General features: G+C 39.3%; 1 protein-coding gene across 1 annotated transcript; it reads left to right on the top strand.

The window, feature by feature from the left end:
* Window positions 1–542: 542 nt before the first annotated feature.
* Window positions 543–24873, top strand: kcnj3a (potassium inwardly rectifying channel subfamily J member 3a). Its single transcript, XM_006788552.2, has 3 exons — window positions 543–2103; window positions 3104–3320; window positions 22940–24873. The coding sequence occupies exons 1-3, from the start codon at window positions 1426–1428 to the stop codon at window positions 23533–23535; spliced, it is 1491 nt and encodes a 496-aa protein (XP_006788615.1). The 5' UTR covers window positions 543–1425; the 3' UTR covers window positions 23536–24873.
* Window positions 24874–25905: the final 1032 nt, after the last annotated feature.

Raw genomic sequence — 25905 nt, 5'->3', positions numbered from 1 at the left:
GACAGCAACTACCCCGCTGAAGGTGTTACTCTGTTAAGAGATCTAGTGTGTAGCATAGATCGGGTGCAGTCACCCATGAGATCGATGAATGTGGGGGTCAGCTGTGGCTGTCAGTACAGGTGACCCAGAAGAATAGCCGCTAAACATTTCAAAATGTTCACTGGCATTGGGACAATTTTTCCTTAAACTGGTTATGTACTTAAAAAGACTAATGAGCATTAGTTTGGCAACTTTTTTTTTTTTTTGGCAAAATAGAGATAACAAGCTGCAGGAGAAAAATGTAGCTTTTTAAAACACGCAAAAGGCATTTATAATATCCTTAATAACTGTTATTGGCAATCTATCTCTAAGCCAGGGGTTAATTCTTCCATTATTGGAGTCTAAAATGTTGCTTTCGGTGCAATTATTTGAAAGTCATCAAGACATCTCGACTGCAATTTCCCATATTTGATCACTTGAAAAAAAGGAAAAAAAAAACCTGTCAAATCAGGCGAATCCTCTTCCCTCCTCCTCCAAATTGTCTGTCTTTGTAGTACCACTAGGCAACAGTGAGTGCATCACTGAAATCGTGGAAGTGCGCAGGAGCCGAACAGGGAAATCGAAGGGAAAGAATGATTTAAGCAGCCAAAAGAGCATCTGGTGGATCTCTGCCGCTGAACTATGAGAATCCAGTCGATATTTCTCTAAGAGAGGAGAAAAGGTACCCGAAAAGAACCAGGCAAACAGCGTCGATGCGCGCAGCAGCAAATGACGACAGTGGGACAGTGATTTTCTTCCTCCAGCTCGTCATTTTTTACAGTCATATACTTGGGCGCAATTTATCTTCTATGTGTAGAGATCGCAAAGGAAGGACTGGAAACCGAATTATCTCCAACACAGCCGCAAGTGCGCAAAGAGCGTTTTCATCTTGGAAACCGTTTCCACAGACTAATTACGCAGAGAAAATTGTCTTTTATAGACCACTTAAGGATTTTGAACTTTCCTATGAAAACTTACTTCGTGAGTACAGTTTTGAACAAGTCGATATAGCCCCCCAACCTTCACTGGCGATGAGTAATCCACGACGCTGCAACTGATAAACCTCTAAAACCTGGACTGCGACTGGCGCGTTTGGATACCTTATCCTGTGCGTCGCTTATTTTATTTTATTTTTTTCATATGGCTTCTATCTTTGGGGTTAGTAAGCTGGTCGTCCATTATTGATATTTCATGGCTGTAGAGAGTAGCAACAGTAGTGTGTGGCGAAAGAGGACGATGCAAGTCTAACTCGGGAGAAGACATCGCACTTTTATCGCCTTATTTCCCAAAAAGGAGACATTGCGCACGGGCACTAACGACTGCAGCAACTAAAAGCCAGACTTTAAAAAAAGAAGAAAAAAAAAACACTGAATCATTTGTTATTTCTTTCGCTGCTGTCATCGTAGTATGTCTGCACTTCGAAAGAAATTTGGGGACGATTATCAGGTAGTGACCACCTCATCTAGCGGGTCTGGATTCAATCAGCCTCCCCCAGAGAAAAAGAAGAAGAGGCAGCGGTTCGTGGACAAGAACGGGCGATGTAACGTCCAGCATGGGAACCTGGGTGGTGAAACCAGCAGATATCTCTCAGACTTATTCACAACACTAGTAGATTTGAAATGGCGCTGGAATCTATTTATTTTCATCCTCACCTACACAGTCGCTTGGCTCTTCATGGCCTCTATGTGGTGGCTCATCGCGTACATCAGAGGAGACCTCAACAAAGCCCACAATGATAAGTACACTCCATGTGTGGCCAATGTCTATAACTTTCCCTCAGCCTTTCTCTTCTTCATAGAGACCGAGGCCACGATAGGATATGGTTACAGATACATTACAGACAAATGCCCCGAGGGGATCATTCTCTTCCTTTTCCAGTCGATCCTCGGATCGATCGTCGATGCATTTTTGATCGGCTGCATGTTTATCAAGATGTCTCAGCCAAAGAAAAGGGCCGAGACTTTGATGTTCAGTGAACATGCGGCGATTTCTATGCGAGATGGAAAACTAACTCTCATGTTCAGGGTCGGGAACCTGCGTAACAGCCATATGGTCTCTGCACAGATCCGCTGCAAATTGCTAAAAGTGAGTGATGATGCTTTTGGGATTGTCCCCAGTGTTTCTCATAGTTCACCTCATGAGTTGTTTAGAAAACTGATACAGAAAGGCCTACACACTGACATTTAAGCCTACTCCTAACTGTTCATAGAGCCGCGAGGCATCTGTTGGACAAATCCTCATTTGTATTTCCAAATTTCATAGACTGCAGTGGATGCACGTTACACCACATTTGTGACATAACTCCAGGAAGATCATTACCTACCCTAAATCAAAACACAAAAGGCATATGGTTTCCAGGAATTATAATACAATTACAAAAAGAACAATAACAGTAAAAATAATTTGGCAACTTTTTCCAAGCGGCCTGCACCTTAGTAATAACACTGTGTGTCCATGAGTTCATTTCTCTACACAAGAATATTCTTATTTGTCACTTCCCATGCCTTTTACTGCTTTGCTTCATAAACACTTTCCATAATATAAATGTACATCCACTACCACAACAACAGACAAGAGTATGCTGACAATACAGAAACATTGCAAAAACCCCCTGCAGCTTCTATCACATTAAAGACGTATATGCCACACTGCAACAACATCCATGTTAGTAAATGATGACAGTTGCTTTTTTGCTTTGCTTTGTTTGTTTGTTTGTTTTTCCATAGAGGCAAATAAGCCTTTTTCCTGTGTCTAGTTTTCATATTCTGACACGGCAGGTGAGTTTAATGCAGGTGAATCCACTTTGATCAAGTGGATCAAACTGAATCCAGTTTATTTAATTACACATGTAAAGAGTCAGTGACACCTCCAATCTATGCTAAAATGGATATTCTCAGAGCATGTGTCCTTCTTTTGCCTTAATTTAAGAAAATTGTAGTAATTTTCCTGATAGACTGGTTGGATCTGATTGCATATAAAATGTGAAAAGCTTACACAAAGGCTCTTGATAAGCTGTGGATGGCTGTCTTACCCCTTCCTTCTCTCTACTGAAGAGTTCTCTGTCACTTTCTGTATGCTTCTTTAGTCTCGCCAGACCCCCGAAGGCGAGTTTCTTCCGCTGGATCAGCTGGAGTTGGACGTGGGTTTCAGCACCGGAGCAGATCAGCTCTTTCTCGTCTCACCACTCACGATCTGCCATGTGATTGACACCAAAAGCCCCTTCTACGACCTCTCCCAGAGGTCCATGCAAACAGAGCAGTTTGAAATTGTGGTTATATTAGAAGGAATAGTGGAGACCACAGGTGAGTAACAGCAAACATGCATTTTTGTTGGCTTGCTCTGGTGAAAATGACAGCCTGTAGCCTGTTTTACGTCAAGTCATAGCTGCAGTCTACATCTTCAGCATAGAAGTATGTTGGATTGTCTTTTTAATGGTGCTGAAGTACTTTGATGTGTTCCTGAAACAGAAATGGATAATATTGAGCTTCTTCATAGGTGTTAATGGCTGACATCCAAACGGACTTGGTATTGACCTCTTGATTGCAATTCATTGATTTTTTTTTTCTCTGGCAAACACACAGAGCTGCTAATAATGAAAGTGGTTGGCATTTATAAATCACCGATGATTAATTTTGTCTGCAGGCTTTAAATGAATTTTAACACCTTGTGTGCTTTGAGATGTTAGGCAGAATTTTAAGCCATACTTAAGTGCAGAACACTTGAAGCTCTAGCAGGTCACCGTTTTGGTTTTGCACCTTTTCTTTTTGTCATCTGCAGTAAATTCCATTCCTCCGTCTTTGTGCCTGAACAGCTCTTACCTCTTGGCTGCTGTTCTCAGAGGGCATGATAATTTGCTTTCTAAGGTCCCTTTAGAATTAGGGGAATTCCATTTCCACAAGATGAGCAATGCCCCGAGTAAAATTCTCCACCGTGGTCATTTTAAATTCGACGATTTATTTGACACAGTTGCTATAGTAAGAGTGGGGCGAGCTCCCTCAGTGTTACAGAGTGAACACAGGAGCAGTTGTAATAGGCTGGTTCAGAGAAAACAGCATATGGAGATGTGACAGGAAAGCTTGCAGGCCAACACTGCAGACAGTAATTAGCATAGACATTCAATTCCTGATAGATAATCATGATAGCAATTTATTGCAGTTGTATCAAAGATTGAGCTCACTGTGACCCTCCAGCTCAGGGCATGCAGTATTTATGATTCGTCATTTCACTGGCATGTTGCATAGATGAAAGTGCGCTGCACATTATTGAGTTGTGTTAATATATTGTAGTTTGTATTGTGTTTTAATATATTCCAGTACGCAGCATCTGTACAGACTTAATTCTGTGAAAGACAAATTGAGGATGTCTCATTATAAATTAAATAAATAATCACTAAACATTTGGTGTAAAATGATCTAAATCTTAATCTTTCATCTTGCTGTGACTGTACATCTTTTGTGACTGTCACACATTTGGCTAGACAACTAAAACTCGCTGTTTTAAGCAAGTGCAGCAAATCTGCAGTGTAGCAATGCGATAAAAATCATCATTGTTATATTTGCAGATATTTATAGCGTTACGCTGTCGCTGAAGCATGTGTCATCACATCACCCGTGTGTTTTTTGGGGGGATTGTTGTGCTCACGTTTGCATTCCACGGAAGTGTCTGTATGGAGGAGGACTTGCGGTTACGTGAAGTTGGTGAGAAGGGTGATGTAGAAACAATCTATAGTTAAAAATTGATGTACAGTGAAAGTCTAAATCCTCAGACGCTTTCATTTCTGCCCAGTGTAACTCTGTTTCCATGGCAACCTCTCCTTAAGTATTCAGGATTGCAGCACTGCACCTAAACTTAGATATTTTTTATATTCTTATGGTATAGGAATCATATAATCGTTTTGGTAATAAATTGGGTAAACATGTTTTTTAAACATGAATCTAATTTCCAGTTGTTGACACCACCTGGCATCAAGGAGACTCTCCTCTGAAATGTGAAAAGCACACAGAGGCGTTACTCTTCCATAAAGTGCTTTCCAGAACAGGTGATACAGCAGAGAAAGAATAAGATGAAATATTTATGAGGCTTGGTGTTTACTAGTGAAGAAGCTGCCCAACTCCCCACTATTTTCTTTTCTTTCTCTCTCTTGTTATGCGTGGAAAAACACTGTCTGGAACATGAGTTAAAATACTCTCCAGATTAAAGCCTCGCCATCACTGGGCTGTTGGGGTTCCCATTAGATAATAACAGACACAACACTGTACCCTTTTTGACACACTAACCTTTCGTTCCTCTAGATCACACGAAAATATTTTGTCAGTTCTTTTTCTGCACAAAAGAAGAAAAGAAGAGCGTGAAGGAACTCAGAATTATTCCATTTTGCTGTAACCTCAGAAAACCCCTACATTGTGCAAAAAGGCACAAGCCTACCCTCTTCTCTTTTAAACAAGAGCCTAAGGTGTTTTTAATCACTGCCTCAATGTGATACAGCTTCCAGATGAGACGTGTAGGTTGTCTCGTGGCATCCTATCTTTTTTCTTTTCCGCAGTAATACCAGTTGTGCTCCAGAGGATAAATTGCAGTTAATGTACTGTGCATGCTGCCAGAAGAGCAGACTAGCTTTAGAAAAAAACAGCATAGGCTTGTAGTAACAAGTTTTAGATGAGTTAATGGCGCTAACAGGAATAATGTCAAACAATCAATAGAAGCAACACACACCAATTTACTTCCCAGCAAGAAATTTTAGCAGTGTGATGGGCTACAGAGCAGTACGCGTCAGGCTCTGTGTCTGTGTGTGCTTCATCCATCTATTACTTACTGGATCTCTGTAAAATAATACCCGGCTTAGTTATTTCAGCATTATTCGAGCACTGCAGGCCTGACAGGTGCTTGGATCAAAGAGGAGGAATTTATTGCAGCAGGAGTGGATAACAAGTAATGACTACAAACCAGCTAATATCTGATGTTTGCGACTCTGGTATAACTCCAATGCTTAATAAATGCAAATGCATTTTGTCCTTTTAGAGTAATGATAACATTTTGTACATATGTGATTATACATTTGACATCAAATGCACAGTCTGTGATAGACTAAGACTGTAGGGCAGAAATATTTGCTCACTTTCAATAAGGTAGGGTCTGCTGGAAAAACTGATTATTATATGCTTAAGCATTTTCTGTGCATGCTGGACTCTGTTTAAACTGGATGTGAAGATGCATTTCGAACAGTCAGACTGAAGAGTAATTAGGTGTGAAAAGCGTGGCTCAGTCACCACAGACCTGTGTCATGTGTCGTTATGTGTCTCCAAGGTGTCTCGCTGACCAATCGCGCTCTGATTTTTTTCTACATCACTTCCGCTAGAAGGTCAAATTTATTGTCTGTCGCCAGTGAAGCAAAAAATTTATTTAGCAAGGTTGAGCAAAAAAAAAAACCCCTAAATCGCTCAAGATGCACGGGTTATTCCAGCTATTTAGGGTAGTGAGAAAAAGGGCTACCACGTCCTGCACTAATACATCCCGTGTATTGTTTTGTCTTTTTTGAGGCTGTCTCAGAACACAATAGTATTTGCACTATTCATTTCAATTCAATTTTATTTATATAGCACCAAATCACAACAACAGTTTCCTCAAGGTGTGTTATATTTAAAGGTAAAGACCCTGCAATAATACAGAGAAAGCAGAGAACACCCTTCAGAGGACGTAAGGTCTAATGAGTCCCAGAACAATCCTGGCAAGTGGTCTAGTGGCTGTTTACATTTGCTGTCCATTTGTGATTATTCAGAGTTTGTCTCATAGAAACTGTTAATACAGCAAGACTGCAACAAACCCATCCTGCCTACAGTCTCAATTTATTTATCTGATAATACATATAAATATACATAAAGCTTCAGATTGTCGTTTTTTGTCTTTTTTCATAACCGAAGATATTAGTGGTCACGTTATTTTTTTCTCTTTATTTACTACTAGATTTAGTTAGCAATATACTATTTATAATGGAATCAACAAGAAAGATTTTTCACTAAAAATTTTGAATATTCAAAATTAAAGTCCTTTTCAGTGAGTCTCAGATGAAGGCAGAGTAAGCAGATGAGTGACGAGACTTTGGATGAGGTGCTCTGGACAACCTGAAAGAGGTGGCAACAGGGACGAGAGGGGTGTCAGGACAGCTCGAAAGGGAGATTGACAGATCGCAAAGAATTAAAAGAACAGGGACGGATTGATTTGGACAATGTGGGCAGATAAATCATTGGAAAAAAGTAGTAAGTTTAAAATTTGGATGACAGTGTGTGAAAACAGAAGCGATGAAGAAAACAGGGCAGCAAGAATAGCCCATGTAACCACAATTGATTTTCCCCACTTGGTGACACACCTGCTGAGAAAAATAATAATAATACTAAAAATAAATAAATAAATAAATAAATATATATAAATATATATTAGGGGTGCAACGATACTCGTATCAGTAGTGAACCGTTCAATACAGTGCTTTCGGTTCGGTACCCATATGTATCGAACAATACAAACTTTTTAATTTATTTGATCAACTTTTCTTCTGACGATGCTGTCTGTGTTGAGAGCTCAGTGGATCTGCGTTCGACTACTCCGCCTAGGCTGCACTGTCGAGTGCAGATCCACTGAGCGCAGCGCAAGCTAGCGAGACAGAAGTTAAGCTCGTTGCAACATGGCAGCTTCCTCAACGCTAGCCGAAATTGAACCTCCCCCACCCTCATTCAGATCTGGCGTTTGGAACTATTTTGGTTTTCATGTGAAGTATGACCCTGATGGTAAGCGTGTCATGGAAAAAAGTAAAACATTATGTCGGATGTGGCACGCTAGTGTGTTAGCGCAGTTAGCTCGTTAACGTGTTGACGCTGTCCAGCTCCACGCACAGGGCGATCCGCGGTTACTCGTTAACGGAGATTTGCGGCGTTATGGCGTTAATGTCATTTTAATGAGATTAACGCTGACAGCACTAGTGGGAACACAATGAATATGACTGCACATTTACGCCGACATCATCCTAGTGCAAAGACAAGTGGAAGCAGACAAAAACAACAAGCACATGCTACAAACTTTACCCGAGTCATTTAGACAGCCGTTAGCACATGATTCTCCTTATGGGGACCTGATATGTTTAATATGCTGCTGAGAATATAGCCCAGAAGAAGCGTATAGTATAGCTTTTATTTTGGAAAGAGCCATTTCTCTGTAATAAACTCTCTTTTCCAAAGATGAGTGATTTCTTGATCAGATAGATTTATTTTTTTAATTATTATGTTGTTTCAGCAACATTACATTTAAAAACTGTACTTTTGAGTTAAAATATATATTTATAATTTTAATAAATGACAAATTAAAAAGGCATGAAAATTTTTTTTTGTATCGAAAAAATATCGAACCGTGACACCAAAGTATCGAGTATATACATATATATACATATATATATATATATTAGAGGTGCAACGATACACAAAATTCACAGTTCGGTAATTTACATTGGCAGTAATGACGCCCAGTATGGCCACTGAAATTAATATAGAGATGTTGTATAACTTTGCCAAAACAATGTCAGAGTCATGTCAGATAGAGGGTTTTTTCTGGCCCCCTCCCCAACCTCTGGCTGTCTAGATCATGTCCAGAAAATGATGTGAGCTTTATAGACAAACTCTGACAAACTCTCTGGGGGAAAACCTGGTCTTATTAGGAGAGATGACTTCCATCCCACTTTGGATGGTGCTGCTCCCATTTCTAGAAGAATGGCTGAATACGTTAAACTTCCCCAAAACCCGACATTCCAGAATTTGGACTGTAAAGCAGACTTGCAATCTTACGCTCCTCTCTGCAGCTTCCCTTCTACTGTTATCCCTCCAAAACCTCATCCTCACAGAGACCGTGACTGCTCCCAGATCAGCTACAATAGATCAACACAAAAAATTACATTAAAAATGACTTTTGAAACAGCACCAAAGAGCAAAACAATGAAATAGGGTTTATAAAACATTAGATTGCTCTCTTCTAAATGCTTATGAGTAAATGATTTCATAATTGTTCAGTTGTGATTTATGTTGCTTTAGAGAAACCTGGCAATGGCAGGAATAAAACATTCGTTTAAATGAATCAAACCCCTCACATTATACTAACTGTTAAGTGTCTTGAAGCATAAGCCCAGGAGGAGGAGTGGCAGCAATCTTTCATGTTAGCTTACAAAGACCTAAAAGGAGTTATAATTCATTTGAATGTTTTACTCTTATATATCCAATCAAAAACAAACAAAAACATAAAAAATGTTTTCTTTGTCATTTATCATCTACCTATGCCTGACTCAGGCATTTTGTATGACCTGTGTAACTGAATTTGAAATCATTCTCAATAACACCCCACCATAGAGCACTTTGCTCTCAGATTGCAGGCTTGTAGTTTTCAGACATTCTCAAAGTAGAATAGGAGGTAAGGCCTTCAGCTACAAAGTTCCTCTCATTTTCTGTGAAGAACTGGCTCAGTATGAATTTGGGAAATGGACAGCCTCTCTACTTTTAAGATTAGACTATTATAGTTAGGGCTGGATCAGGTCACCCTAAATCATGGCTTAATTACACTGCAATAGGCTCTGTCGGGGACGTCCCATGATGCCCTGAACCTTCCTTCTTCTGTCACCATTTTTCACTCCTCATGTGTTTCTACACCACCTTTGGACTTTTGCGTTTAATGTTGTCTTCTCTCTCCCGGCATTAATGTTTGACTCTGTATCTCTGTGCTCTCATTTTTGTTTCTTCTCAACCTCCAAGCAGTTGAAGTAGATGGGTGCCCATCCCTGAGCCTGGTTCTGTTATAGGGTTTTTTTGTGTTAAAGGGGAGTTCTTCCTTCCCACAGTTGCCAAGTGCTCGATCATACAGGCTCATCCCTTAGAGTTTAGCTCTAGTTGGGCAGGGACTTACCTTATGATATTAAACACCTTGACATGACTGTTATTGTGAAGAGGCAATATATGCATAAAACTCAATTAAAAGGAATTGCATAAGGGGGAAATGAAATGACAGAAAATATTCTACTGAACTTACCTCAAATATGAAATTAGTTAAAAATAAATAAACAAAGATACTCTGATTGTTTTCTATAAATGCATTTTGGAGACTTTCGTTAAAACATCTGCAAATTGTTAACTTGCAAGGCATAAAATCTGATTGCAATACCTGCTCCTGGTGTGCAGTACGGGCTGTATAGTTTGATGAACGTGCAACCACTGATGGAGAGTAATTGAATGTGAGGAAAGATTGTGGTTTTGCTTTCATGCAGAATAATTTTAAAGTGGCTTGAACAACAAGATATGCAGGATGCAAACTCTAGTGTCAAAGCCCTTCACTTTGAAGCCTTCCACTCAACCATCCACTTAAATTACCTCCAAGATGTGGTGCAGAACTGAACCAGCCCTTTCTTGAAAAATCTGTTTATGTGTTTTAAAATGAGTGTCACATATAATCACAGGTCAGAAAGAACATATTTTTCAAGAAAATAATTCACATTAGTTTTACATAAATGTAGTTTCTACAGGCTGGAACTTGGATGGCGGTAGCTCAGGAGGTAGAGCAGCTCAACTACAACTCAGAAGGTTGGTGTTCAATCCCAGACTGCTCCAGTCTGCACGCTGAAGTATCCTTGGGCAAGATACTGAACTGAAGTTGCTCTCCAGTGCTTTCATTGAAGTCTGTGTGAATGCTAGATAGGAAAGTAGAGCAAGTGGAAATGTGCTATAAAAGAACCAGTTCATTTACTATTTGTGCTAAACAAGTATAGGCATCAGACAGAATATGAATGTACAGAGCTGCTTTTAAAAAAATCTGATGGCTAACCCTGTTATTTTTCTTTTTGACATGATTTCCAGTATGACTCCCGTTATCTTTTACCATATAATACCTTGCATCACCCATATTGACTGAAATCATACTCTTCATGGGCAACAGTTTATCTCATACCAGGCAGCCAGCATACACAATAGCAGGGCCCCAAACCCAGCCCACCTAAATACAATGCAGTCACACTTTTTTCCTGGTATGACATGCCGCACGTCTGCTGTTGTGCAGCACAGCAAATGACAAGTATTGTTCTAAATATATATAAAAAAGTTGATCTTGCATGTCAGAAAAATAGAAACAAATTGTGATATAATGACATATTAATAGCGCTGCAGGTCATTTTCACTGTTCTGCTGCAGCGCGGATGGTGACCTGAGTTTGACTTGCCAGATGAATCAGAACTACTACATGCAGTCTTAAAATACATCAGAAGTTTAGATAAGTGTCCCATTAACACCAGTAATGCGGCTCAGCACTACGAAGGCTTAAATACCGAGCCAGAGGCAATCTGTTCGTTAGTGGAGGTGAATCTTGAGAGCTCAAAATAAACTGTAGCTGCCAGTAACAGACGTCTAGGTTGCTGTAGCCATGAAACTCATTAGTGTGTTGCGAATAAATGTATTTCACGATTTCCACAGCACTCCTGTGCGAATGCTGTGTTTTTTTCTTTCCCACGGAGCTAATGTGCATCTATGTAATTTAAGACCATGCACTTTTTAGATTAGAGACGTAATAAATAACGATAAACAAGCTAATGATTTATTTCGTGGGGCCTCATTTTCATTACAGAAGTGAAAGTCAGCACATTAGTCTGTCCCCGAAATTTTGTATTATGTTTTCAGTCTAACATGGCGGCAAAACAGTGTTGAAATCTTCGCAAACCTCCGAAAAGTGTTTCTAAATTCACTCATCGGCTATGAAAAGCAGTGATTCATGAGCATAAAGTGTATCATCAGCATAAACCCTTTATCTTTTCAGAGAGATGTGACTTTCATGCAAATGTGTGGAGTGTGATCATTATACTTGTTGCAAAATTCATAGAGTGCTGCATATAAGTCATATTTAGAAATGTTTTTAAGCACAGTTGCCAAGGTTTTTCAGGATTTATACTTCATGATGAACTCGGCGCTCTTAGTCGTCATTTAGTTGGTTGGATTATGTTTTTTCTTCTTCTTAGTTTTCACTCAGATTTTGCTTCATTCTTCTGGTGATGCATCACTTTTGTACCGCGGGCACAAACGCATTCAGCTTACTGCACTAACTAATGATCTCAGTGTTTCGAAATGATTTTCATCTGTGTCGTACATGAAACGCTGAATCACGCTTCATCTCTTGATTTGGTTCTGAGGCCAATAATGAAGGAAATTATGGGTAAAATATCAAAAGCACTCTCTTTTCATCGATTAAGTTGTGCATTGATTTGGATTGTTTGCAAAGGTTTCTTTCGGCCCCCTCTTTTTCATGCTGCTACAAAGATTTGTCATGAATTACTGTTATGGAATAAAAAATAGAATAACCCAGCTATCTGCTCATTTTTTGTTAAATGAGTGTAGGTGGCAGGGGTGGTTGCTTATAGACTGGAGCGGCTACTAATGTTTATTCATGTGCTTTTGTATGCATAAATACTGTATAAATACTGACTGGAGAGATCAGCCCTGAATGATGAATCTTCTACCTTCAGTTTGTTGGAACAGCAGTGTGTCTGTTATAAAGGAAGTTTGTGTTTGGGCATGCGTTAAAGTTTTCAAACACAATGCAGAAAATATTAGCATTTGGATTCGTCTACATAAACAGATGCTCGAGATTTATCATCAGATTGTGGAATCAGTAATAAAAAAGGAATTAAAAAGGCTTGGCACTTGTTTTATGTAAATAAACAACAATGAATACTGATTTGTGTGGAGGAAAAACTATTAAGTTATATAATACGAATGTCATACCATCAATTAAGTTGTTGTGCAACAAATACACATACTTGGAAAATGAAATTAAGAGTAATAATCACTTTGATGTAGACTCTGTCTAGTGGTAAAGCCAGCCAGCATAATTAATTGGGAACATTCATTGCCACTGATTAACAGAGCAGCCAATGTCATGGCTTGATCTGTGCTTTATCATCAGCAGCAGCAGTAATTGAAATGAACACTGAGACCTTTCTTTTACGCCAGAGGCCTCACAGTTTCATTCATATGAGCAAGAGGCCATTGCCCCGGAGGTCTGGGGTCACCTGATGTCAGTTACAGACGCAAACCCCGTTTATGAGCAGGCTGTGAAAGATCAGAGGAGCTGACCATAATTCATTTTGAGTCATCGAAGCGAGAGCATGTCCTCTCATTTCAGTGTCATGCTCCCTGTCTCGGGCCTGCGGGTCAAAGGGTTAAAGTGGGTTCGGTGGAGAAGTTGAGAGTCGCAGCTCAGGTGAGAGCAAGGCTTTCCAATTAAATCTAACGTGCTCGGGGTGAGAGCTCCTGAGAGAGGTGTCTGTCCCCGCAGAGATCCACCTGTGCAGCTGAGGAGATAAACCACGTGTTGGATGCCTTTCAGCTGTATGTTTAAATATTTTCAATGAGACTTCCCTATATAAACTTTACCTACAGTATAGCTTCACTTTGCATTAATATTTAATGAATTCAATTGTGTTTTCATTTATGTACTGTATTTCAAAAGCCACTTTACTGTAAACTGCTTTATTGTACCTGAGTAAAAAATCAGGTTTTGCATGTATTTCTCACTTAAAATGAATAACTTCAAAGATCTGTAGCTGTGATACATCCAGTTCATCCCCAAGAAAAAAGAAATGACACAGAATCACAAAGTTCTATATAAATTTAATGCAATGCGTCGCACTAGTCCCACAATAAGAACTAACTTTATGAAGCAAACCGTTTCATTTTATGAGAATGTCAGAGAGGTGTTGGTTCAGCTAAAGTCTGAGTCTAGATTAAGCTGTAGTTGCACTGGATTGGGTAATTGGGTTTTATTTGCAATATATTTCACTCCATTACAACAACAAGAAAAACTGAAGCTTCATATTCATCATAGAAACAAGTCAGAGCGTCTCGTAGCCTAAGCTTTATAGGCATCAGACAGATTTATTTCAAAGCTGATTTGCTTATGTTATATTTAAAATGTGTTCAACGTATCTTGTCCAACACCTGTAGCAACTGCTGCGAAACTGCTGCTCGGCACAAATGCGTTTCCTTCATGTCGTATCGCGACATTAGCATTGCAAATTTTAGGTAAACAAGGATATTATAGGAAGATGTGTAAGATTAACATCTTATGGCTATTGCACATACAATAATTGCTCTGGGGCTGAACCCCTCATATTGGACATTGCAATGAATTAGCTATGACATACCGGATTCATTATCCCTTTCAGATGCTGCCATCCCAAGGAGTGAGCACGGTAATTGTGTCTTTAGGGATTTGTCAAGTCTCTGTTGGATGGCAATAAATCACTGGTAGAAGAGGTGTGGTGGCAGACCTGGAATGAACCTGCGCGATGAAATAGCAGTACCTCAATTTTTACCTCTACTCCGAGTGCGAGAAATAACTGACTTGGTTTGAGTAGCTGTTGTCTCTGAGAAGATGCGTGTCCCACTTTGTTGTGAGGACACTTCTTTCTTTCTTTTTTTTTTTTATTAATAACACAAACTGGAGACCTCAACATTGACATGACTCCAGCCATAATAGAGGACAGACACTCAGGGCAAGTGTTACATTGTTATGTCGCGCTCTGCTTGTTTAAGAGGTTATCACCCCAAAGAAGGTTGTGATGCACTCTCAGCATTGATTTGCGGAGCTGTGACCGTCCCTGAAGTGCAGGTGAATCAATCCCGAGGCCTAAACACAGAGCCCCATGAACATGTTGTTCTGAAGGCCTGACTTCTTGCAAGGCCCTCCTCTGGGATGTCTCTTTCTATTTTTGCCACTCAGACGTGGTTTAGTTTACTGGAATAATGCGCTCTCAAGCTCAAGTGACAAACTTGAAAAAAACAATAGAGATTCTTTACTCCTTTTAATACCATCTAAGCGAGATCTCTTAAGGCTTGAAAATCCCTCTTTTGTCTGCCCCCCTCTTAGCTGTAACTCCTTTTCATGACTTAAGAAGATTTAATAGTGGCGATCAATATGAGATTATAGCTTCTTTCACTCATTCAGTCTGTTTTAAGGAAAGAAATTGGCTTTCTGATCGTTTCTGAACTCAATATACTTTATAATGAGAAGAAAATCTTTCATATTCTCAGCTGGTGTGGACACCTACTCAGTGTGATTTCTCCTGTATGAACAATAAAGGTTTTTTGGCCTAAAGGAAATCCATTGATTGGCATTTTGCTCAACTGCATCCCTTTATGACGGTATCAGCTTTGCCTTCATTTGGTAATATGCGCTCTTCTGGCTGTGTTAATGGCCCTCAGCCATATGTTCCTGTAGCCTGCCCGACACCCCACCTTGCGTGGAGATGCTTGGCAGCCCCGCTCCTATTCCTTTTCCTTCCTTCCCTTTCCAACAGCCTCCACACTCAAGCAATTGCCACAGCATCCAGGCTCTCCCCTCCCCCATAGCAGTGCACTTCCCCTGCCTTTTCCCTCCATCAGCTTCCTTCTTGTTCTCATTGCTGAGCCCCGCGCTGTGGGGCTGGAATAGAATCTGAGAGCTGCAAGCAACTTGAAGCCATCTTCACAAAGGGATTACGCACTAAAACAGTATTTAATGAAGGGAGGGGACTTATTTGCATCCTTGAAAAGTCCAACTGTGAAAAACAGGTCACTGAATGCTTCTGGATTTCTCTACAGTTTACCAGTTGATTGTGGTCACCATAGAAACAGCTGATCAGGACTTGTGGCCGCAATAGCACTATCACTATCACTATCAAATGAGAAATTTTATTGTGTTGCAGGAAAAATTTAATACTATAGTCAAATTTTACCAAAAAAAATAGCTGTGACAAACTCTAAAAACATGTTATTCAGACCTGTGAACTGCACTTCTCTTTCTTCAGCAAGCAGATAGCATCCATCGTCATCATCCTCTGATATTCTTCAGTTTTTCATGACCTAATACAGACAGGGGAATGCTCCTCCCTGATTTAATTGAAGAACAGAGCAGTTATTATGAATTAATTGTTATACCTCGTAATCGCGTGTTGCAGACAAAGACATGATGCGGATAGCCTCGGCTGCAGCAAATGTTTGACAGGAACGGCGCACAGATAAAAGGCTGAATCTTAAATAATGTTGTGTGACCGTGTGTGTGCAATGTCCAGATTCTCATGCTTGTTTTTGCTAGCATTTTTCTCATACATAACACTTGAGCTGTTTCCACAGCCGTGATAGACTGTCAGGGGACTTTGCTGACAGCACTGCGCTGGTGTTTGTGTGTGTGTGTGTAGAACCATTTGAGTGACTGAGCGAAAGGGAGAGCCAGACAGAGAGTGAGCGAGGGATAAGGAGGTTATTTGTGATTTTGTCACTAAATATGAGGTTGCGAAGAACTCTTTGACACCCACCTTTCCTTTTTTTTTCTTCTTCTGACTAGCACTCAGATGAGAAGTCATTTGAATAAACCTTCATTTTCACATAGCCGTCAATTTTGAGTGTCGTTTGCCGGGTGGCTGTGGGTTGTTTAATCATACAATAGCTCTGATTTATTTATTTGAAAATCTAGATTGAGACTCTGCCTAGATAATTTGACAGAGCTGAAATTAATAGGCCTCTGCTCTCACGTCTGCCCCTTGACTCTACTCTGTCCTCAGTGTGTCAAGTGCAGATTTGCAGCGGTGAATCTGAGCCGAGTACCAAACGGATATGATCCTGCAGCTTTTCCAGCCTGGATAAGCTTCTTTTAGACCGTCGTGTCTGTGAATACCACTTGTTTTGTTTTTTTCAGCTACTATCAAGAAACACTGGCAGGCTGCCTCTGAGTTTACAGTGCTTTTCTGTTCCAGTCACCAAAGAATTTTATCTTCGCTGTCACTCTGCTTCACTTTGTTAGCCCAGAGAAGAAGCTAGCTCTGTCTTATCACAAAAGTGCATTTATTTAGAGTCTCAAGCTGAGGTGGCTTTCTGGGCACCTAAATCTCAAAGCTTATTCTTGACGCAATTTCCTGTTCTTCTTTTTTTCCATTCCATTGTGGAGCCAGTCGGTGAAATATTTTAAATATGGTGCAGATAGGGCACAGGCAGCCTCTACATCTCACTGCTCTCTACTAATTTCCTCAGGGTTTAGCAAAATACCTGTGAGTTGATTTTCAAACATGGTTGTTGCTGAGATGACAAAAGAAGATCTGCATGCTCGTTCTGTTTTCCATGTTCTCTCCTCTCTGAAATCTACTTTTAATGAGCTGCATTTTTATATCTGTGCAATATTCCTGAGTTCAGCAGAGGATTATTCAAATGTTATTCATGCTGTTACATGAATATTACATATCATGTGAGTCCTGTTCTGAAGGGGGGGGGGGGGGGCTTCTGACTTTGGCAGCGTTTAGATCAATTTAGGCCCCAAAATATCATATATCACACAGACTGTGCAATGTAGGCATACTTTTATGAATAGAGAGATCCTTAAAATGTTTTTTTAAAAGGTTCACAGGTAATAATACTGGTTTAAATGCTGCAATGATTCGGGAATGTATAATAATTCTTAAAAAGCTGTGCAATAAAAGTCAGCGCTAAGTCATATCTGTGACTTTTACTTTAACTTTCAGATTTTTTTTTTCCAAAAACCAATATACTGGCATGTCGAGGTAAAACGGGAAATGATTCTTATCTGAAAGACTGTCAATCAAAACCGAAGAGAGACGCAGTTTTTACCCCTGTTTCAGCGATACATAATAAAGTAAGAATTAAAGCATGTAACAGATGGACTCATTATGTTACCAACAATGATATCAGTTCACAGCTGTGGAGATGGAAAATCTAAATCATCTTTAGCTCTGTTTACTATGTTCAGCAGTCAGACGTTAACTTTGTCTGCGTTTTGATGCTCGGTGTTCAATGTAGGACTTTTGCTTCCACTGTTGTATTTGTCTTCAGTCGAACGGCTACTTTTACTGAAGGACTTTGCACTTCTTGTACCACTCACTTAGGTTAATTGAGGGACTGAAAGCAGATAATAATTTGATCCGAGTCTACCCTCTTCCCTCATATGTTACCTGCCAGCATAAGTGCCTTTGAGGTGGTTCAGTAATTTGCAACAGCATTATCGACACACACACACACACACAAAAAATCAGACAAAAGGAGAGATACATTTTTTAAGATGTTGTAAGTTGATAACAGAGAGGCCTTCCTCTGTGAAACTTGTGTATTGTTGATAAAACAGCCAAAAGACCCTGATTTGTCTTCCAGAGAATCTGTAAGAGGGGTGTTCAGAATCTCTTATTGTGGAGCACTTTCTAGAGAAGAGCCACTCCACAGAGGATTTGAAATATACTGGTATTGCCTTATATAGAGTCACAGAGGGGAACAGATAATGATTTACTGAAATTAGAAGTGTAATGGATCCACACAGTTACAAATTTCTCTCCTAATGGGCTGAATGAGGAATTGCCTCTTTACTGATTCCAGTGATGTTTTTTTCCCCACTTAGTTTCTTCTGGCTTCTCTTTTCTTTAACAGAGTTGGTGAAACCTGACGGTTTTCTGTTTACATGAACTGAAGAATGAATGAAACTGACCACAGGTTGATTTATTGTTATTATGATTATTAGTGTAATTAATAAATCTGTCAATCATTGTGTCTCCTCAAAAGACAGTTAAAAAAATTCTACATATTCAAAGTACTTTTTTAAATCATAAAAATCATAAAAAAGAAAGAAAAATCGAAATACTGGAAAAGCTGGAAAGCGCTGTTTTAGTAATTTTTGGATTAATAAATTTCAAACATTATGTTGATTTTCTGTTTTTTTTCTGTCATGACTCATAGAGGTAGGTTAAATTATTGTTACAGCACGTTGTTTTTATGCCTCGATGCTAACGACAGCATCAGCTATGGCTGGAGGCATTATGGTTTTAGATCCCCCATCTGTCCATATGTGATCATTCTTAAATGTCCCCTGAAGTTTTTTTTTTTACTTCGAGTTAAGCAACAATTGATTACAACCGATTGGCAGTGAAGGTCAAATGTCATTCTCACTGCGATTTCACGAAACACTTTTGGGCTGTAAATGTGAAACTGAAATAATTAACACATAAATGTTTGATAGGATGAAATAGTGAAGTGAATAAGTGAATTTTATCAACTTCATTGTGGCGCGATGATCTTTTTTTCACCATTATTAAATGCTATAACTCAGAAACAGAAGGGGAGATTGTGACAATTTATTTTTACATTTTCGCAGATGCTGAAATGGTGGCTATAATATTTGATATCCACCTATAAATTTCTCTCACAATGTACATATTTTAATAAGAAAAGATAATATTTTAATCAGGACAGCCATGGATGTTAACTGCAACTTGTTCTTTTTGAAGTAATGGGGTGAATAAAAATAATCTGAATTTCCCAGAAGTGGTTAAAAATCCATGTACCGTAGTTCCAGTGGTACCAACTCTGTATAACTGGGAAGCCTATACAATATCAAGCATACAGTATAAAAACAGTGACTACAAAATTATTTTAGCTTTCACTTTTTTGACATAGAGGTGTTGGTAACATCAACAAACCTAAGTTTCAGTGACAACACTGTACACCACATATCAGAGGTGTTTTTTCTCCCCCTCTCTGCTGTGACGTCCTGCTGTTGTTCCCAGCAGCACAGAGCACAACAGATATGTTTATTTTTGTGCGTTTGCTTGTTGTGTTCTTTTTTTTTTTTTTTTTACCCCTGCTTCGCGTGTGTTTATGACCCGTTCGTGTGATACAGAACGTGCGTGCCGCAAAGATCATCCGAGGGAAACAGTGCAATATTCCGCCCGAGTGATGGATGAAAGGGGATGAGAAAATTGCTCTGCGCTTTATTAAAAATGACATTTGTATTATGAGTTTTGGGCTTCGCTGATGAGATGTCACCAGAATATATGTTTTCCCCACTTCACCAAAAGGCAGACACTTTTGAGCTGTGTGGTTTTGTGTTGTAAAAGGTCACATTTAAGTGACAATAAAACTATTTTGGTCTGGCTCGGGAGCCATATTGAGGATCTGAGCCCATCCTCAATGGAAAATCCATTCTCAGCAGTTGGGTTGTGCATTTTTTTTCAGCTGTTGAGAGACTTTTGTGTTGTGTCACTGTTACTTTTGACCAAACTAAGCAGAGAAAAAGCTTTATGGCTGTCACATGCACACATTTCTACAGTTTTGTTTCCATAGAAACGCTGAGTTCTGGGCAGGCGTGTGTTTAAGAGTTACATAAGGCTTTACCAGTAATACATTGTACAATCCGATATGGGCATTCTCATTTGAGTAGATTTCTATTTTTAGCAATGATACATAGTAACTGTAAAAAAATATCTAAATGAGGTTTTATGGTTTCTTGCTGCTGCTATTTTAGGCTGTGTAACTGCACTCTGTTACTCGATCTAGGGGTGCCTCTCTAACTGATACGAAACTTCGATATACACGGCATAATGTTTAAATTTCCATACAAATTTGCAGTGTCTTGGCCTTACTGAAAGTCGAGGTGCACAGTTCATTATCACTGCTGTGTCTGTTATGGTGTGGCCATATGAATGTGGGCGTTGCAGAACAGCAGGTCTTTAGCAACACAATTGTACATATCTGATGCAACAGTGTCTACAATTATGCAATGGCTCAAGTATCCGTTCTTGAATAATGTATGGAATTTAAATCTATATTAATGATCATGATTAAGCCTGGTGCTATTGTTAGTTTTCGAAGGATGATACAGCGGATTAGATCATTGACATCAGAGAGGTTTCTCCCGTAGTGGGCTGAGTGGGTTGAGAGAAAGGGGAACAGGTTGAGCAGGGATTCGGCCCCAGGCCTGCAGGGTTCATGGGTTTCCAGAGACAGAGGTCTTACAGTAACTCCTACATGATCTACAGGGCCAATAGAGTGTTATTAATAGATGTGAGATGAAGCCATTTGGATTTTGTTTTTCCTGTAGCAACCCCTTTCACTCCTTTGATTTAAAAAATAATAATTATGAACCTCTAAAGAGTGTTGTAGTCTTTTAGATATAGTATCAATGTCCAATTATCACTGAGCGAAATGTTTGATAAAGAAGGTGCAGCTCATTTGTGGTGGTGATTAAGTAGCTGTCAAAAGCTATAATCTGAAAGCATTTTCCACCAGAATTTTCTCACAATCGGTGTTTGCACGCCTGTTGATGGCGACTGTGTTTTGGCTGGTGGAAATTTAACAGGTTCACTATTCAATAAGATTTCCATTCAGGCTTAACGCTATCGCTCTGGCCCTACAGTTCTCATTAGCTTTGCCCACTTTATTCACTGCAGCACATTTGTATATGCCCAAAAGGCTCGGGGACTTTGAAGCAATAGTGCAGAAGTAATACACTGAATACCCTAAACGCACTTGATGTTCACATCTGTGATTGTGTACAGAGCTGTTATCAGTGAATTATTTTATGACCTTGGGAATCAGGCGGAATCGCAGATGCTGCTAGTTTCGATGATGACATCCTCGCAATCAGCAGCAGTGTCTCACTGTGAATAAGCGCTTCTCTTAGTTTGGACCCAAATGTCGCTGCTAGAACAATATTAGTTTGGTAATTAAAATGTGTGATAATTATGAACCGCAGTTGCTGATTTCCTGATGGATTTCAACAAGTTTTAACATGAATGTCCCAGCCATTCAGCTGTGTGAAATGGGGGTTTTTTTTGCACCGATATAACCAATTTAGTATTTTGTTCAAGATGTAAACCTAATTATAGTTTTTCTGCACTCACTTTCAGTTAGAAATTAAAATTGTTTATTCAGCGGAATGTTAACTATGCTGAGATAGAAAAGGCTTTCCTGTAAGCAGGGGAGTGTGACATAATGCACACACGGCTTTGATAGCTACTGCTGAATAATGACGATGAGTAATCACTTACAAGCATCCAATAACTTTGGATGAAAACAAATGTTTAATGCTGTTTAATTCAAACCTTGGGATTTTTCTAATTGCATTAATTTGTTTCTGAGGATGCGAGGGGAGTTTTAAAGCAGGATTTTAATTCCCCAGTGAGGGAACATTTATTCCAAATGTATAATAGTCTGCTATCATGTGCCAAATTTGCAAGGCATGGTTACAAGTACACACACAAGCCAGACACATGCTAATAAGGCTATTGTGGTTTAATTTGTAATCTCCAAAGGACAGAATAGAGCACTTTTACCCAAATTGTCACACTGGTTTTGGCTTAACAATGTCATGAAAAGGGATAATGAACATTTTTTTCGTCTGTATGTGTGTGTGTGTATGTGTGTTTTGCATAACATCTGATTCCCCTTTAATGTCTTAAAAAGAAATATTACTTCAATCTGTTGTAGTTGCTAAGGTGTGGACAGAGCTGTTAAGTAGAATAAAAGTGGATTTGAGGTCTTTTTTTTTCTGTATTTTTGTACTCGACTGCCATAAGTGAAGACTATTCTAAACCAAAGAGTAAATGTAATATTAATATACACTGTACTCTTTGAATACATGACAGGTGCAGTGGAAGTTCCCTACTAATCATAATTTTTAATTAAAATTGGACTTTTGTAATTATTCTTTTTTTCATTCTTATAAAACACGTGCGGCCAATTACTCAACTATACTTTTAATTAATGTTCATGTTAGCCTGGAAATTGCTCATAAACATCACATTTAGGAAGGGAAAATCAATTAAGCTTTTTATTTAGGCAGCTGGCTCTGTAATACAGTAAATCCTTAATCATTGAGGCAGTTTTGTTTGCAATATTGTTTGCTTTGTCATCTAAAAATAGCTCCGGTGAATAACATATTGGCTCTTATGGAAGAGTGCCAAGCACATAATTAAATCAGGGCTCTGCTGTATAATAGTGGAGTCTTGAAATATTTCATATTTAAATTTTTGGGGTTAACTGTACTGTTATAAGTCAATGACACATAATTTGTGAAACTTAAAGGGTCTTGTGTCTTTCCTTCACAGGAATGACCTGCCAAGCGAGGACATCGTACACCGAGGACGAGGTTCTGTGGGGACATCGCTTTTTCCCGGTCATATCTTTGGAAGAAGGTTTCTTTAAAGTGGACTACTCTCAGTTTCATGCCACATTCGAGGTGCCCACCCCTCCTTACAGCGTGAAGGAACAGGAGGAGGCCCTGCTTCTCTCCTCGCCCCTCATGGCTCCATCCCTTTGCAACAGCGGGGAGAAGAACAGCTCTCTGGACTGCTTGGAGACCCTGGAGGACAATGACAGCACCACCAAGCTGCCTACCAAGCTCCAGAAGATCACAGGGCGGGACGGCCTGCCTAAGAAGCTACTAAGAATGAGCTCCACCACCTCAGAGATGACTTACAGCTTTGGCGACCTGCCCATGAAGTTGCAGCGAATCAGCTCTGTTCCTGGCGTTTCTGACGACAAGCAGGGTGGGAAGGCCTCCAAGATCAGCACGGAGCCCATCAGTAAGTCAGTGGCGGACCTACCTCCAAAGTTGCAGCGACTGGCTGGAGGAGGGGCGGGCAGGATGGACGGACACCTGCCGCCTAAACTTAGAAAGATGAATTCAGATCGCTTTACATAAAGCAGGCAACATATTTTAAATTATGCCATCCACTTTTATTTCCCTAACTGAAGTCCTTGTACTATTCCTAATTTATTAATGGACAATATTCTTATATTAAACGAAATGTAGAATATGTGCACAAAAACCTTATATAAAGTGTGGGGATGGAATTGAGCACATTTGTCTCTGGATGTAAGTGTACATGCTCTGATGAAAGACCTTTGATTTTTTTTGGGGGGTTGTTTTATAAGGATGATGTACAATTAGCACAATCTGGCATGTAAGAAACAGCGCATGTAGAACAGAATCTAAATAATTTCTGGCATGACATTTATTGATATATTATTTTACAAAAAGAATTTCATTAATGAATTTGCAGACGGTGGAACAATTGCACAAAGCCATATGATTTACAACATGGAAAACCTACATTACATGGTTCTAATTTGTGGTGACGACAGGCACATACATTTGTTTTGAGTTGATTGCTTTTGTTGTTTAATGTAAAATCGTGGCAATGTTATGTTAACTGCATGCTTCTCTTATTGACTTAGCTATACAAAGGTAATAGACAAAGATGTTTAGCCTTAACTATATTACCTTGTTTCCATTTTCATGTTTGTTCACAGCCGTATTTTTGGCATTTCATATATAGACTATTTTACCATGTGCGATTTTATGAATTTATTAGATGATCAAATACAAAATATGTTGCTAAATGATGCATTTTACATTCACGTAGGAGTGCATTATCAGCCTCATATGACCTATCGGAACTGGGCACAATGCTATACGAGTTTCATTTATTAAAGTAACACTTAAGTTGAAAGATTGAATATTTGTTCCTGATAAGCACAAAACAATCATTATATTATACCCTGTGATATTAAAACCTATTTATGGGCATTCTGTTTTAAATTGACTGCTTAGGGCAGTAGTCTAGTACTGTGCAATCACTTTTTTCATTATATAACAGAATGCAATCTATAGTAGGCCTGTGTGGTCATACAAGACATTCCTTTAGAATTTCAACTTAGGTGTTACTATTTAGATTTACCGGGCCTATAAGAAAATCATAACCTTTGTTTTAGGGGCCCATAATATTCCTCCTCTGTGATGAAAGCAATAATATTATAATGACTATAATCTTTATATAGCCACAGGGTCTACCACAGCCCCATATTCATTCTGTTGACTGAATCCATGCCATGAAATCTGGTTTTCTCTAAATGCATCAAAGACATTGTATGATACCCAATCTCTTCAGGAATAAAGATCTAAAGTAACTGTTGAGCATCTTGCTCCTTTGACTTGATATAATGCATACTTTACTGAGGTGGTGAAAAAATGTCACAGTGTTAAGGGCGGTCAAAACGATGGAAGACCAACAACATTGTTTCGTTACTGTTAATAGCTGACCTGTGTGGCTGCATCTACTGCCATGTGAATTACCCAAAGCTGTGTACACTCACTGGCCACTTCATTAGGTACAACTATTCGACTACAAATGTCTAATCTGCCAATCGCATGGCAGCAAAATGCACCCAGATGTTCTTTGAAATGATCAAAACAATGTGCTGAAATTTTAACTTTGCATCAGAATGCAGTGACTTCGAACTTTGACGAAACTTTGACAAGACTTTGAATGTGGCATGATGTTTGTACTTGGATTTTCCCACTCAGCTATCTCTAGGGTTATGGTCCCATAAAAGAGAAAATACTGAGTGGCAGTTTTCCAGGTGAAAATACCATGTTGATGCGAGAGGTCAACGGAGAATGGCCAGACTGGTTAAAGTTCAAAGGAAAGCAACAGCAACTCAAATAACCACTCACTAAAACCAAAGTATGCAGAAGAGCATTTTCTGAATGCATAGTCCAACGAACCTTGAAGCAGATGGGTTACAGCAGCAGAAGACCACACCAAGTCTCACTCCTGTCAGCTAAGAACAGAAAACTGAGGTTATAATTCACACCAAAATTGGACAATAGAAAACTGATGTGATGATTGTCTGTGAAGGTTCTCAGTCATCCAGGTCATGGTAATCTAAGGAAAGAAAAGCGACTGGACTTCTTTAAGATTCAGCAGCAAGACTCAGATGGTAGGGACATAATTTGATGTAAACAACATAAAAGCATGGATCTATCCTTCCTTTCAGCATTGGTTCAGATGTGATGATGTGGGAATATGTTCTTGCACACTTTAGGCTTCTTAGCACTGACTGTGCATTATTTTAAACAGACAACTTTAGCATTGCTAATCTGTCCATCCTTTTATGATCATAATTTACCCATCTTCTGATGGCTGCTCTCAGCTGGATAACATGCCATGTCACAAAGTTGAAGTCAATTCACTGTACCCAAATGGCATCCACAGTCATCAGGTCTCAA

Source organism: Neolamprologus brichardi, chromosome 16 (genome assembly GCF_056152115.1).
Source record: "Neolamprologus brichardi isolate AB-2024 chromosome 16, ASM5615211v1, whole genome shotgun sequence".
NCBI classification, from domain to species: domain Eukaryota; kingdom Metazoa; phylum Chordata; class Actinopteri; order Cichliformes; family Cichlidae; genus Neolamprologus; species Neolamprologus brichardi.
This window is presented reverse-complemented; position numbering and strand designations above follow the sequence as displayed.